This window comes from Babylonia areolata, chromosome 13, assembly GCF_041734735.1.
Source record: "Babylonia areolata isolate BAREFJ2019XMU chromosome 13, ASM4173473v1, whole genome shotgun sequence".
Taxonomy (NCBI): Eukaryota; Metazoa; Mollusca; class Gastropoda; order Neogastropoda; family Buccinidae; genus Babylonia; species Babylonia areolata.
Window position 1 is genome coordinate 30,109,965 of NC_134888.1, and position 13,366 is coordinate 30,123,330.

The 13,366-nt window shown below is 45.3% G+C and overlaps 1 protein-coding gene across 2 annotated transcripts in view; it reads left to right on the forward strand.

Moving 5' to 3' along the window:
• Window positions 1–745: 745 nt before the first annotated feature.
• LOC143289197 (dynein regulatory complex protein 9-like) overlaps window positions 746–13,366 on the forward strand; it is a 24,568-nt gene continuing 11,947 nt past the window's right edge. For both annotated transcript variants that reach the window (XR_013056205.1, XM_076598135.1), the window contains exons 1-7: window positions 746–903; window positions 3,499–3,633; window positions 4,531–4,775; window positions 6,165–6,293; window positions 7,742–7,874; window positions 9,572–9,682; window positions 11,830–11,904. Coding sequence is in view for 1 of the 2 variants with exons in the window: in XM_076598135.1 (XP_076454250.1) it covers window positions 3,499–3,633; window positions 4,531–4,775; window positions 6,165–6,293; window positions 7,742–7,874; window positions 9,572–9,682; window positions 11,830–11,904 (828 nt within the window). In the remaining variant the exon portion in view is untranslated. The remainder of the gene's footprint in view (window positions 904–3,498; window positions 3,634–4,530; window positions 4,776–6,164; window positions 6,294–7,741; window positions 7,875–9,571; window positions 9,683–11,829; window positions 11,905–13,366) is intronic.

The window sequence follows — 13,366 nt, forward strand, 5'->3', positions numbered from 1 at the left end:
GTAATTCCGTACACAGATAGTTGCAGAGACCATATATGGCACTACAGAGACCAAAACCAGAATTTCGGCAGAAAAGAACGATTTCATTTACGGTTTTCCCTGCTGCCATGCTCGATGGTGCACGCCTGCCCAGTCTGTCCGACAGGCCTTTCAGTATTAGTCGTATTGACATCGCTTTACCAAACATGTATCATGGTTTTATTCAAGTCCTAAAACCTATTCTCGTATTACTATCATTCATACAGCACACACACACACACACATGCACTGAATCAAACATGCACAAGACGTCCAAACTGCACGTTTTAACACCCTCCCCAAATTCAACGTAAAAAAACTACATCACTTGAAGCTGACTATACAATACACCACTGTAGGTAAAGTATGATATATCTTTTGTAAATCAAGTAAGTTTTGAGAAAAAATATGTAATATACCTCGCGGATGGTTTCAATTTTTAATCCCACAAAAACACAAACTTCACACTCACCAGGCTATTCCGGAAAAGGAAGAACGTTGGAAGTCAGAAAACTTTCCCGCGCATGCCCAGAATGATACACTTCGTCTGGATTGGGAAACGAAACCGCTGATCTAAAAATAGACCTGGGTGAAACGAAACCAAATAACTTATTCAAGAATTGTCTTGATTAATCAACTGAAAGTAAGCACACGCACACAAATACAGACGAAAAAATAAAGACATTAATATTCAGATAATCTATTAGACATCCATAGATTATCTTCGCTTCGTGGCTGGACGACACACCAAAACCGGATGTGCATTTGACGCCTGCGTAAACTGGATAGTAACCATCAGTAAACAAGTTTTCGTCGAACTTCATGGAGTAAAGAAGAAAAAAAAAAAATAATTTGCCGGATCTGTGACCATAGCCTTCTCTGAAGGTATGAAATTATGATTCCTAGTAATTCCTTTCCTTGCTTTTTTAACAAATCGCAGTTAAACATGTCTCCGTTGGTTTGTGAGCACATTGTTAACCCTCAAAGTGCTGGATATAATAAAACATACTTACAGAAATCATGCTTAAAACAAAGGGATAGTTTGCCTCCGCTACCTGTGCTCTGATTTGGGGCATTTGTATGCTTATCAGTAAGAATAAATAGGTAAACCTATACATTTTTGGAAAGTAGAGTGAATGAAGAATCAGATAAAAGTAAGAAAAAGGCTGTACCTTGTATGTAGTTGGAGATATTCCATAGGATATAATTAACAAATTGTGCACACTCGTTTTCCAAAAACGTCAACCACAATGTTTATAGGTATTTTCACATCTTTTACAGAGTCAAAATCTCAAAATTGGAATTAAACTGTACAAAACATGTTCTGGCTGCAGAATCATGATATGAATATAACTGAAACAATGAAATTATAAGCATTGTATTATTTGTTTGAGACACACCCACCGACGCCACGCACGCGCACATCTACAATACTTTATGCAATCACAGGCAAAAACAGAAATAAATGTTTTCTTTTAGCTCATGTTGCTTTCAAAAGCAGCAAGAATGCTTTAAATCAAAATAATTTCCTGTTTTCTAGCTTGATTTGGTCAAGAAATCGCAATAGACCCATGCCTAACCCACTTTACCACCCCTCCCCACCCCCATCACCCACCCCCCAGTTTTTGTGGCTGGAGACACAAAACTGAATGAACAAGAAGCAAGCCAGCATGCCCAAGTGTCAAAATAACAAAGCCGTTTTCACCAGAATCCCTGTCAGCAAATGAATCATCACTAGTGACAAGGTCACTCATTTCCTGAGCTTTGTCAACTTCAGTGTCACTCATTGTTTACAAAAAATACGAAGATCTGGACTTATAAACTTGGTCAAAGTTTGTGCAAACACAAGCAGGGAGGCAGTAACACCAGAACGAGGCAGTTTTACGAAGGCTGCCGAGCATAGCCATACGATGTCGGACCTTATGTAAACAGAGCCACGATCGTGGCCCATCGCACTTTACCGGGAAAGCCACGATCGTGGCTCATCGCTCTCTCCGGGTTAACAAGTTGTAGTAGTAGCAGTCGTAGTAATAGGAGCGTAGGGACTGGCATTTGACTGCCTAGGCCTCACGGCCTTTTTTTTATATCCCCTTCAATATCGGTCTCCATTTATTTGTGGGATACACATATGTTTTCTTTTACATGTACTGTAAATCCCCACAACAGCGTTGTCTTCGACAATCTTCCCAAACTACGACAGAATCATCAGTAAATTTATGTTGGCCGTGTAAAGGAAGAAGAAGAAGAATTTTCAATTGACGTTCATGTCAAGGAGATTTTTTTGTGTGTGCTCTCCTCTAATTCTTCCCATCAGCGCTATTATGCCAGAATTTGTTCCTGTCAATGTGCATAATACAGACAGGGAAAATAGACATTCACACACACACACACACACACACACACACAAACGCGTGCGCACGCACACACACTAACACAAACACTAACATACACACACACTAACACACAAGCACTAACACACACTAACGCTGGCAAACACACACACACACACACACACACACACACACACACACACATGTAGAGGTCAGGACAGGTCAAATAACATATTCTGCTTACAAAGCATTGTGTTTTTTTTCTGAAAGCTAACTAATGACAAATGCACACATGCACAATTCCATGCTCATTCTCACGCAACCCATCCAGACACACACATACCAGCGCCCCCCCCCACCCCCTCCCACCCCCCACACCCCTCCCACTGACACAGGGTCTGTGAATGTCTGGGTTCAAACCCTGGTCTCGCCCTTTCTCCCTAGTTTGACTAGAAAATCAAAATGAGCAAAACGGTCATGAGACAATAAACACAGATTGAGAACAGACAGACACAAATATAACTACATACTTGCATTCAAGGCTAGACTAAGGGTGTAGGGTTATGCTGCCAGTCAGGCATCTGCCTAGTAGATGTGGTATAGAATTACATGAATTTGTCTGAACGCAGTAATGCCACCTTGAGAAACTGAAAATTTGTGTCTGTCTGCAATAGTTGTACAAGTTCAGATGATGTTCAGATGGACGATGTGTGTTCAGATGATGATGTTCAGATGGGTGATGTGTGTTCAGATGATGATATTCAGATGGGTGATGTGTGTTCAGAATGATGCTCAGATGATGATGTTCAGACGATGATGTGTCTTCAGATGATGTTCAGATGGGTGACGTGTGTTCAGATGATGTTCAGATGATAATGTGCGTTTAGATGTTCAGATGGGTGCTGTGTGTTCAGATGATGTTCAGATGGGTGACGTGTGTTCAGATGATGTTCAGATGATGATGTGTGTTCAGATGTTCAAATGGGTGCTGTGTGTTCAGATGATGTTCAGATGGGTGACGTGTGTTCAGATGATGTTCAGATGGGTGCTGTGTGTTCAGATTATGTTCAGATGGGTGACGTGTGTTCAGATGATGTTCAGATGGGTGCTGTGTGTTCAGATGATGTTCAGATGGGTGCTGTGTGTTCAGATGATGGAAGACCAGCTACTGAAGGCAGTGGATGCGATCCACGTGGCCACAGTCTTTGAGGACTGCGTGGATCAGCTGGCCATCCTGGGACGCATCATGCCAACGTCCTTCGAGTTCCGTTCTGATGCTGCTGAGGTCCTTCTGTGCCTTTATCTGTCTGTCTGCCTGTCTGTGTCACTGTCTCTGTTATGTCTTTGTCTCTGTTGATAATAATGATAAAAATAGTGATGATAATAATAATGGATGCTTATATAGCACACTACCCAGAAATCTGCTCCAGGTGCTTTACAAAAACATGTTTGTTTGCATAACGCATTATATCAATGTTATGTACACACACCAAAAATAATTAATGTGACGAACAAACTAAACACATACACACACACACACACACACACACACACACACACGTACACTGCATTCATACATTTTAACATACATTATGCACGTAGCAGCTACCCTCCACACATATGCACACATAGGCAAGCACAAACACGCACATACAGAAACACACGTGCGTGTGCACACACGCACAGGTGCGTGCACACACTCACAGACACAAATACATGTTTATACACATGTATATATTTATGTACACATACATATGTATTCACACATAGTCAACCACAGCTCATGCAAAGGAAGTGGACCTGCTACAATTGAACTTATTGCTGAGGAAAGAGGTGAGTTTTGAGACCAGATTTGAAAGGTGCAAGAGGATTAGAATGAATGTTAGTCTGTCTCTGTCAATCTGTCTCTGTGTCTGTTTGTCTGTCTGTCCATCTCTGTCTCTCTCTGTCTGTCTGTCTGTCTCTCTCTCTGACAACACTGACCACCGTGTGTGTCCATGTCCACAGATTGTAGTGACCACCATGTGTGTCCATGTCCATAGACGGTGTGTAGTGACCACAATGTGTCCACAGATGGTGTGTAGTGACCACAGTGTGTCCATGTCCACAGATGGTGTGTAGTGAACACAGTGTGTGTCCATGTCCACAGATAGTGTGTAGTGACCACAGTGTGTGTCCACAGATGGTGCGCAATGAGATCGACCAGCTGGTGGAGGGACAGCTGCACTTGGAGCAGCGGTTCCAGACGGCGATGGAGGGGAAGGTGGAAGCACAGGGGGGGACAAAGAACACGGCGAAGGTGAAGGCGGCCCAGCAGGAAGTGCGGCAGGTGGGGGGCGACCTGAAGAACTCTACCCATGTCTTTGGTCGCTCCCTGCGACAGAACCCCCTGACTCCCGACAACATCCAGAAGATCCAGGAGGACAGGTCTGGGCTGTGGGTGTGGGTGTTTGTGTGGGTGGGTGTGTGTGGGTGTGTCTGTGTGTGTCTGTGTCTGTGTGTGTCTGTGTCTATGTGTGTGTGTGTGTGTGTGTGTGTGTACATGTGCATGTGTGTGTGTGTGTGTGTGTGTACGTGTGCATGTGTTTATGTCTTTGTGTGTGTATGTGTGTGTGTGTGTGTGTGTGCATGTGCTTATGTCTTTGTGTGTGTGTGTGTGTGTGTGTGTGTGTGTGTGTGTGTGTTTTGTCAGGTAAAGTTCATTCACTAACATCGGATTTACTTAACATGTGACATAAAAGTTTCATCAAAGGAGACTCCTTTGCTGTAGTAATTGCTCTGGAAAAAACAAAAAACAAAACAAACAAAAAAAAGAACAAAACCACACCCTGTGAATGCATGCTTTTTTCATTCAGTGCTGATTTTTGTGATGTTTCAGGGATCACTCCCTGTGAACAGAATGTGATGATGATTTCACTCACAGTCATTGTTCAGATCTTATTATCAGGGCTTGTGTGGAGATGGTGATGACTGTTGTGATGATTATTTCCAGCAGGTTAGTGCAGGCGGTGATGACTGTTGTGATCATTATTTCCAGGGGGTTTGTGGAGGCGGTGATGACTGTTGTGATCATTATTTCCAGGGGGTTTGTGGAGGCGGTGATGACTGTTGTGATCATTATTTTCAGGGTTTGTGGAGGCGGTGATGACTGTTGTGATCATTATTTTCAGGGTTTGTGGAGGCAGTGATGACTGTTGTGATCATTATTTCCAGGGGTTTGTGGAGGCGATGATGACTGTTGTGATAACCATTTCCAGGGGTTTGTGGAGGTGATGATGACTGTTGTGATCAGCAAAATCAATCAGCCAGGACGAATCACATTCAGCTTCTGGGATTTTTGAGATGCTCCCCTCTGGTCGATGGTACAGAAGTATATTGACGAAAACCAATCGCTTCGCCAATAGCTTTTTCCCCAAAGCAGTCAATGCCCTGTCTCTCGAGCAAATCCAGTGTGATAAATAGAATTGTGCAACCAACAACCATCTACCTGAATATCTAGTCATCATCCCTATCCACATGCAATATGCAGCTTCTGTTCAAACGTGCGTGTGTGGTGTGTGTGTGTGTGTGTGTGTGTGTGCGTGCATTGTGTGTGTGTGTGTGTGTGTGTGCAGTGCATGCATGCGTGACTATGCACAAGTTTTTATATTGATATGCACTTGTATGTATCTTATTTCTACTGTATCTGTGTTTGTGTGTATGATTTTCGATTTATGTTCGTATCTTGTTATGTACTATCCCCCCCAATATTCTTTGTGACCCCGGTACACTTGGAAAGAAAGACATATTCTATCTATTCTATTTTATTATTTCCAGGGGGTTTGTGGAGGCGGTGATGACTAGAACCATGGCAGAGTTGGCACAGAATCGCAGCTTTGAGGCGCTTGTGGAGGCTGTGAAGGCGGCGAAACAACGCAAAGCATCCCTGCAAAACACCATCCAAAAGTATGTGTGTGGATGTGGTTGTGTTTGTGTGTGTGTGTGTGTGTGTGTGATACAGGGGGTGCTGATGGAACATGGGGGGGGGTGTGGGGAGGGGGGCGGGGAGGGGTCACAGTGATCTGAAAACACTGTACAGAATTACAACAGCAACAGTGCAGGGCCTCTTCTGGTGTGTTTCCACATGGTGTGTGTGGTGACATGGTGTGTTACATGGTGTGCTATTATGACATGGTGTGTATGGTGACATGGTGTGTTACATGGTGTGCTATGTTGACATGGTGTGTGTGGTGACATGATGTGTTACATGGTGTGCTATGATGACATGGTGTGTGTGGTGACATGGTGTGTTACATGGTGTGCTATTATGACACGGTGTGTGTGGTGACATGGTGTGTTACATGGTGTGCTATGATGACACGGTGTGTGTGGTGACATGGTGTGTAACATGGTGTGCTACGATGACACGGTGTGTGTGGTGACATGGTGTGTTACATAGTGTGTTATGATGACACGGTGTGTGTGGTAACATGGTGTGCTATGATGACACGGTGTGTGTGGTGACATGGTGTGTTACATAGTGTGCTATGATGACACGGTGTGTGTGGTGACATGGTGCGTAACATGGTGTGCTATTATGACATGGTGTGTGTGGTTACATGGTGTGTTACATGGTGTGCTATTATGACACGGTGTGTGTGGTGACGTGGTGTGTTACATAGTGTGCTATGATGACATGGTGTGTGTGGTGACGTGGTGTGTTACATAGTGTGCTATGATGACATGGTGTGTGTGGTGACGTGGTGTGTTACATAGTGTGTTATGATGACACGGTGTGTGTGGTGACATGGTGTGTAACATGGTGTGCTACGATGACACGGTGTGTGTGGTGACATGATGTGTTACATAGTGTGTTATGATGACATGGTGTGTGTGGTGACATGGTGTGTTACATGGTGTGCTATTATGACACGGTGTGTGTGGTGACGTGGTGTGTTACATAGTGTGCTATGATGACATGGTGTGTGTGGTGACATGGTGTGTTACATAGTGTGTTATGATGACACGATGTGTGTGGTAAGTGATGACATGGTGTGTTATGATCACATGGTGTGTGTATTAAGTGGTAACATGGTGTTTTATGATGACTTGGTGTGTGTTAAGTGTTAGCACGATGTGTGTGATGACATGGTGTTTGTGGGAAGTGGTAACATGGTGTGTTATGGTGACATGGTGTGTTATGGTGACATGGTGTGTTATGGTGACATGGTGTGTTATGGTGACATGGTGTGTTATGATGACATGGTGTGTGTGGGAGGGAAGTGGTAACTTGGGTGTCTTATGATGACATGGTGTGTGTGGGAAGTGGTGACATGGTGTGTGATGACATTGTATGTGAGGACGTAGTGTGCGATGACATGGTGTGTGACGCGGTGTGTGACGTGGTGTTTCAGGGAGGAGGATGGCAGGAAGCGGGTGAAGCTGCTGCACAAGCAGATCCAGGACGTCAGGGTGGAGAAGGAGTCAGAGCTGCAGCAGCGCAACGAGATGATCTCCCACCTCAAGGACCAGCTGCAGGAAATGAAGGTCACACCCCGCCTCCCCACACTTGACACCCCCTCCCCATACACCCCCTCCTCACACACCACCTGGTCACACCCGACATCACACACACCCCTGCCCACACTGCACCTGGTCACACCCGACATCACACACACCCCTCATCACACTGCACATGGTCACACCTGACATCACACACACCCCTCCCCACACTACACCTGGTCACACCTGACATCACACACACCCCTGCCCACACTACACCTGGTCACACCTGACATCACACACACTCATCACACTGCACCTGGTCACACCCGACATCACACACACCCCTCCCCACACTACACCTGGTCACACCCGACATCACACACACCCCTCCCCACACTGCACCTGGTCACACCTGACATCACACACACCCCTGCCCACACTACACCTGGTCACACCTGACATCACACACACCCCTCCCCACACTACACCTGGTCACACCCGACATCACACACGCCCCTCCCCACACTACACCTGGTCACACCCGACATCACACACACCCCTCCCCACACTACACCTGGTCACACCCGACATCACACACACCCCTCCCCACACTACACCTGGTCACACCCGACATCACACACACCCTCCCCATACTACACCTGGTCACACCCGACATCACACACACCCCTGCCCACACTGCACCTGGTCACACCCGACATCACACACACCCCTGCCCATACTGCACCTGGTCACACCCGACATCACACACACCCCTCCCCACACTGCACCTGGTCACACCCGACATCACACACACCCCTCCCCACACTACACCTAGTCACACCCCTACCCACACGCCACCTGGTCACATCCCTCCTCACACTGCACATTACAATCCTCCTCCTCATCACACACCACCTGTACAGTCCTCATCATCACCACACACCACCTGTACTATCCTCCTCATCATCACACATCACCTGTACAATCCTCCTCCTCATCACACATCACCTGTACAATCCTCCTCCCCATCATCACACAAACGCCTATACAGTATTAATGATATGAGGCTTGTGTAGTTGATGATGATGACGATGACAGTGCTGATGACATGGCGCTGGTGTTGTCATGATGATGATGATGATGATGATGTTGACAGTGCTTATGACATGAAGCTGGTGTTGTCATAGTGATGATGATGTTGACAATCCTGATGACTGACATGATGATGATGATGATTATGATGATAATGATGATGATGATGACAGTGCTTATTACATGAGGCTGGTGTAGTCATAGTGATGATGATGTTGACAGTCCTGATGACTGACATGATGATGATGATGATTATGATGATGACAGTGCTTATGACATGAGGCTGGTGTTGTCATAGTGATGATGATGTTGACAGTCCTGTTGACTGACATGATGATGATGATGATGATGATGATGATGATGATGATGACATTGCTTATTGCATGAAGCTGGTGTAGTCATGGTGATAATGATGTTGACAGTGCTGATGAGTGACATCATGATGATGATGATGATGATGATGATGATGATGATGACAGTGCTTATCACATGAGGCTGGTGTAGTCATGGTGATGATGATGTTGACAGTGCTGATGACTGACATGATGATGATGTTGACAGCGCTGATGACTGACATGATGATGATGATGATGATGATGATGATGATGACAGTGCTGATTACTGACAAGAGGCTAGTTTCCTTGCAGGCCAAGAGCAACATGGAAGGCAAGTACATCAAGAAGTGTGCAGAGGTGGCTGTGGCTCAGACCCAGAAACGCTGCATGCTGTCGGAAAAGGAACTGAAGGACGAGATTGAGGTACAGGCCCTGACTTCTGGGCTGGAGGGCAACTGAGGGGTTACCTTGGGGTACTGAGGGGTGTGTGGGGGTAATATAGGGTACTGGGGGTTACCGTGAGGTACTGAGGGGGGTAATATAGGGTACTGGGGGTTACCTTGGGGTACTGAGGGGGGTAATATAGGGTACTGGGGGTTACCTTGGGGGTACTGAGGGGGGTAATATAGGGTACTGGGGGTTACCTTGAGGTACTGAGGGGGGTAATATAGGGTACTGGGGGTTACCTTGGGGTACTGAGGGGGTAATATAGGGGTACTGGGGGGGTTTACCTTAGGGTACTGAAGGGGGTTGGAGGGGGGATATAGGGGTACTGGGGGTTATCTCGAGGTACTGAGTGGGGGTAGTATAGGAGTACTGGGGGTTACCCCGGGGTACTGAGGGGTTATCTTGGGGTACTGAGAGGAGTAACATAGGAGTACTGAGGAGTTACCTATGGGGTACTGGGGGGGGGGCGGGGGGGGGGGGGGGGGGTAGGGGGTTGTAATATAGGGGTACTGAGAGGTTGCCTTGGGGTACTGAGGGGGTAGCACAGGGGTACTGAGGTATTACCTTGGGGTACTAAGGGGTTGCCTTGGGGTACTGAGGTGGGTAACAGAGGGGTACTGAGGTGTTACCTAGGGTACTGAGGGGGTAACAGAGGGGTTGCCTAGGGTACTGAGGGGGTAACAGAGGGGTTACCTAGGGTACTGAAGGGGTAAAAGAGGGGTACTGAGGGGTTACCCAGGGTACAGAGGGGGTAACAGAGGGGTTACCTAGGGTACTGAAGGGGTAACAGAGGGGTACTGGGGGGTTACCTAGGGTCCTGAGAGGGTAACAGAGCGGTACTGAGGGGTTTACAAGGGGTACTGAGCGGGGTGGTAAGAGCGGTACTGAGGGGTTTACAAGGGGTACTGAGGGGGTAACAGGGGTACTGAGCGGGGGGGTAAGAGCGGTACTGAGGGGTTTACAAGGGGTACTGAGGGGTTTAAAAAGGATACTGATGGGTTACCTAGGGGTACTGAGGGGGGTAACAGGGTATTGAGGGGCTTACAAGGGGTACTTAGGGGTTACCAAAGGGTACTGAGGGGGCATCTTAGGGGTCCTGAGGAGTTACATAAGGGTACTGAGGGGTTATGTTGCAGTGTTGAGGGGTTTACAAGGGGTATCAACGGGTTACCTAGGGGTACTGAGGGGTTACCTAGGGGTACCAATAGGTGTACAAGGGGTACTGAGGTGTTACCATGGGTTACTGAGGGGTTACCTAGAGGTACTGAGAGACTTGCAATGAGTACTGAGGGGTTTAAAAGGTGTACTGGGGTGTTATTTCAGGGTACATAGGGGTGTACAAGGGGTATCAAGGGCTTTACATGGGATACTGAGGTGTCACCTAGGGGTACTGAGGGGTAACCTAGGAGCACTGAGGTGTTATCTAGGGGTACTGAGGAGGGGTAACCTAGGGGCACTGAGGTGTTATCTAGGGGTACTGAGGAGGGGTAACCTAGGGGCACTGAGGTGTTATCTAGGGGTACTGAGGAGGGGTAACCTAGGGGCACTGAGGTGTTATCTAGGGGTACTGAGGAGGGGTAACCTAGGGGCACTGAGGGGTTACCTAGGGGTACCAATAGGTGTACAAGGGGTACTGAGGTATTACCATGGGTTACTGAGGGGTTACCTAGAGGTACTGAGAGACTTGCAATGAGTACTGAGGGGTTTAAAAGGTGTACTGGGGTGTTATTTCAGGGTACATAGGGGTGTACAAGGGGTATCAAGGGCTTTACATGGGATACTGAGGTGTCACCTAGGGGTACTGAGGGGTAACCTAGGAGCACTGAGGTGTTATCTAGGGGTACTGAGGAGGGGTAACCTAGGGGCACTGAGGTGTTATCTAGGGGTACTGAGGAGGGGTAACCTAGGGGCACTGAGGGGTTTTCAAGGAGTACAAAGGTGTTTACAAGGGGTACTGAGAGGTTACCTAGGGGTACTGACGGTTAATTATATTGTGTCAGTGAGTTAATTGCCTTCCAGAAATGTTAGTCATCTCTAAATGACTACGGTCATTGATTTCATTATGTCATTGATTTAATTAATTGTTTCATATCTTGTCAATGAGTTAATTCATTGTTTTCCAGAAACTTCAGAACAAGATTGATGAAGAGAACCGTGCAAATGCAGAAATTGAGTCATATCTGCGTGCACACACAGCTGTAAGTATTGCCTGCATGATGATTGTTCTACCTGTCATTGACATGTATTGTCTACATGTTGATTGTTCCACCAGTCATTGATGTGTATTGTCTACATGATGATTGTTCCTGTCATTGATATGTATTGTCTACATGATGATTATTCCACCTGTCATTGATATATATTGTCTACATGATGATTGTTCATGTCATTGACATGCATTGTCTGCATGATGATTGTTCCTATCATTGACATGTATTGTCTGCATGATGATTGTTCCTATCATTGACATGTATTGTCTGCATGATGATTGTTCCTGTCATTGACATGTATTGTCTGCATGATGATTGTTCCTATCATTGACATGTATTGTCTGCATGATGATTGTTCCTATCATTGACATGTATTGTCTACATGATGATTGTTCATGTCATTGACATGTATTGTCTACATGATGAGTGTTCCTATCATTGACATGTATTGTCTACATGATGATTGTTCATGTCATTGACATGTATTGTCTGCATGATGATTGTTCCTGTCATTGACATGTATTGTCTACATGATGATTGTTCCTGTCATTGACATGTGTTGTCTACATGATGATTGTTCCTGTCATTGACATGTATTGTCTACATGATGATTGTTCCTATCATTGACATGTATTGTCTACATGATGATTATTCCACCTGTCATTGACATATATTGTCTGCATGATGATTGTTCCTATCATTGACATGTATTGTCTACATGATGATTGTTCCTATCATTGACATGTATTGTCTACATGATGATTGTTCCTGTCATTGATATGTGTTGTCTACATGATGATTATTCCAACTGTCATTGACATGTGTTGTCTACATGATGATTATTTCACCTGTCATTGACATATGTTGTCTACATGATGATTGTTCCTGTCATTGACATGTATTGTCTACATGATGATTGTTCCTGTCATTGACATATGTTGTCTACATGATGATTGTTCCTGTCATTGACATATATTGTCTACATGATGATTGTTCCTATCATTGACATATATTGTCTACATGATGATTGTTCCTATCATTGACATATATTGTCTGCATGATGATTGTTCCTGTCATTGACATGTATTGTCTGCATGATGATTGTTCCTGTCATTGACATGTATTGTCTGCATGATGATTGTTCCTGTCATTGACATGTATTGTCTGCATGATGATTGTTCCTGTCATTGACATGTGTTGTCTACATGATGATTGTTCCTGTCATTGACATGTGTTGTCTGCATGATGATTGTTCCTGTCATTGACATATATTGTCTACATGATGATTGTTCCTGTCATTGACATGTGTTGTCTGCATGATGATTGTTCCTGTCATTGACATGTGTTGTCTGCATCATGATTGTTCCTGTCATTGACATGTATTGTCTGCATGATGATTGTTCCTATCATTGACATGTATTGTCTACATGATGATTGTTCCTATCATTGA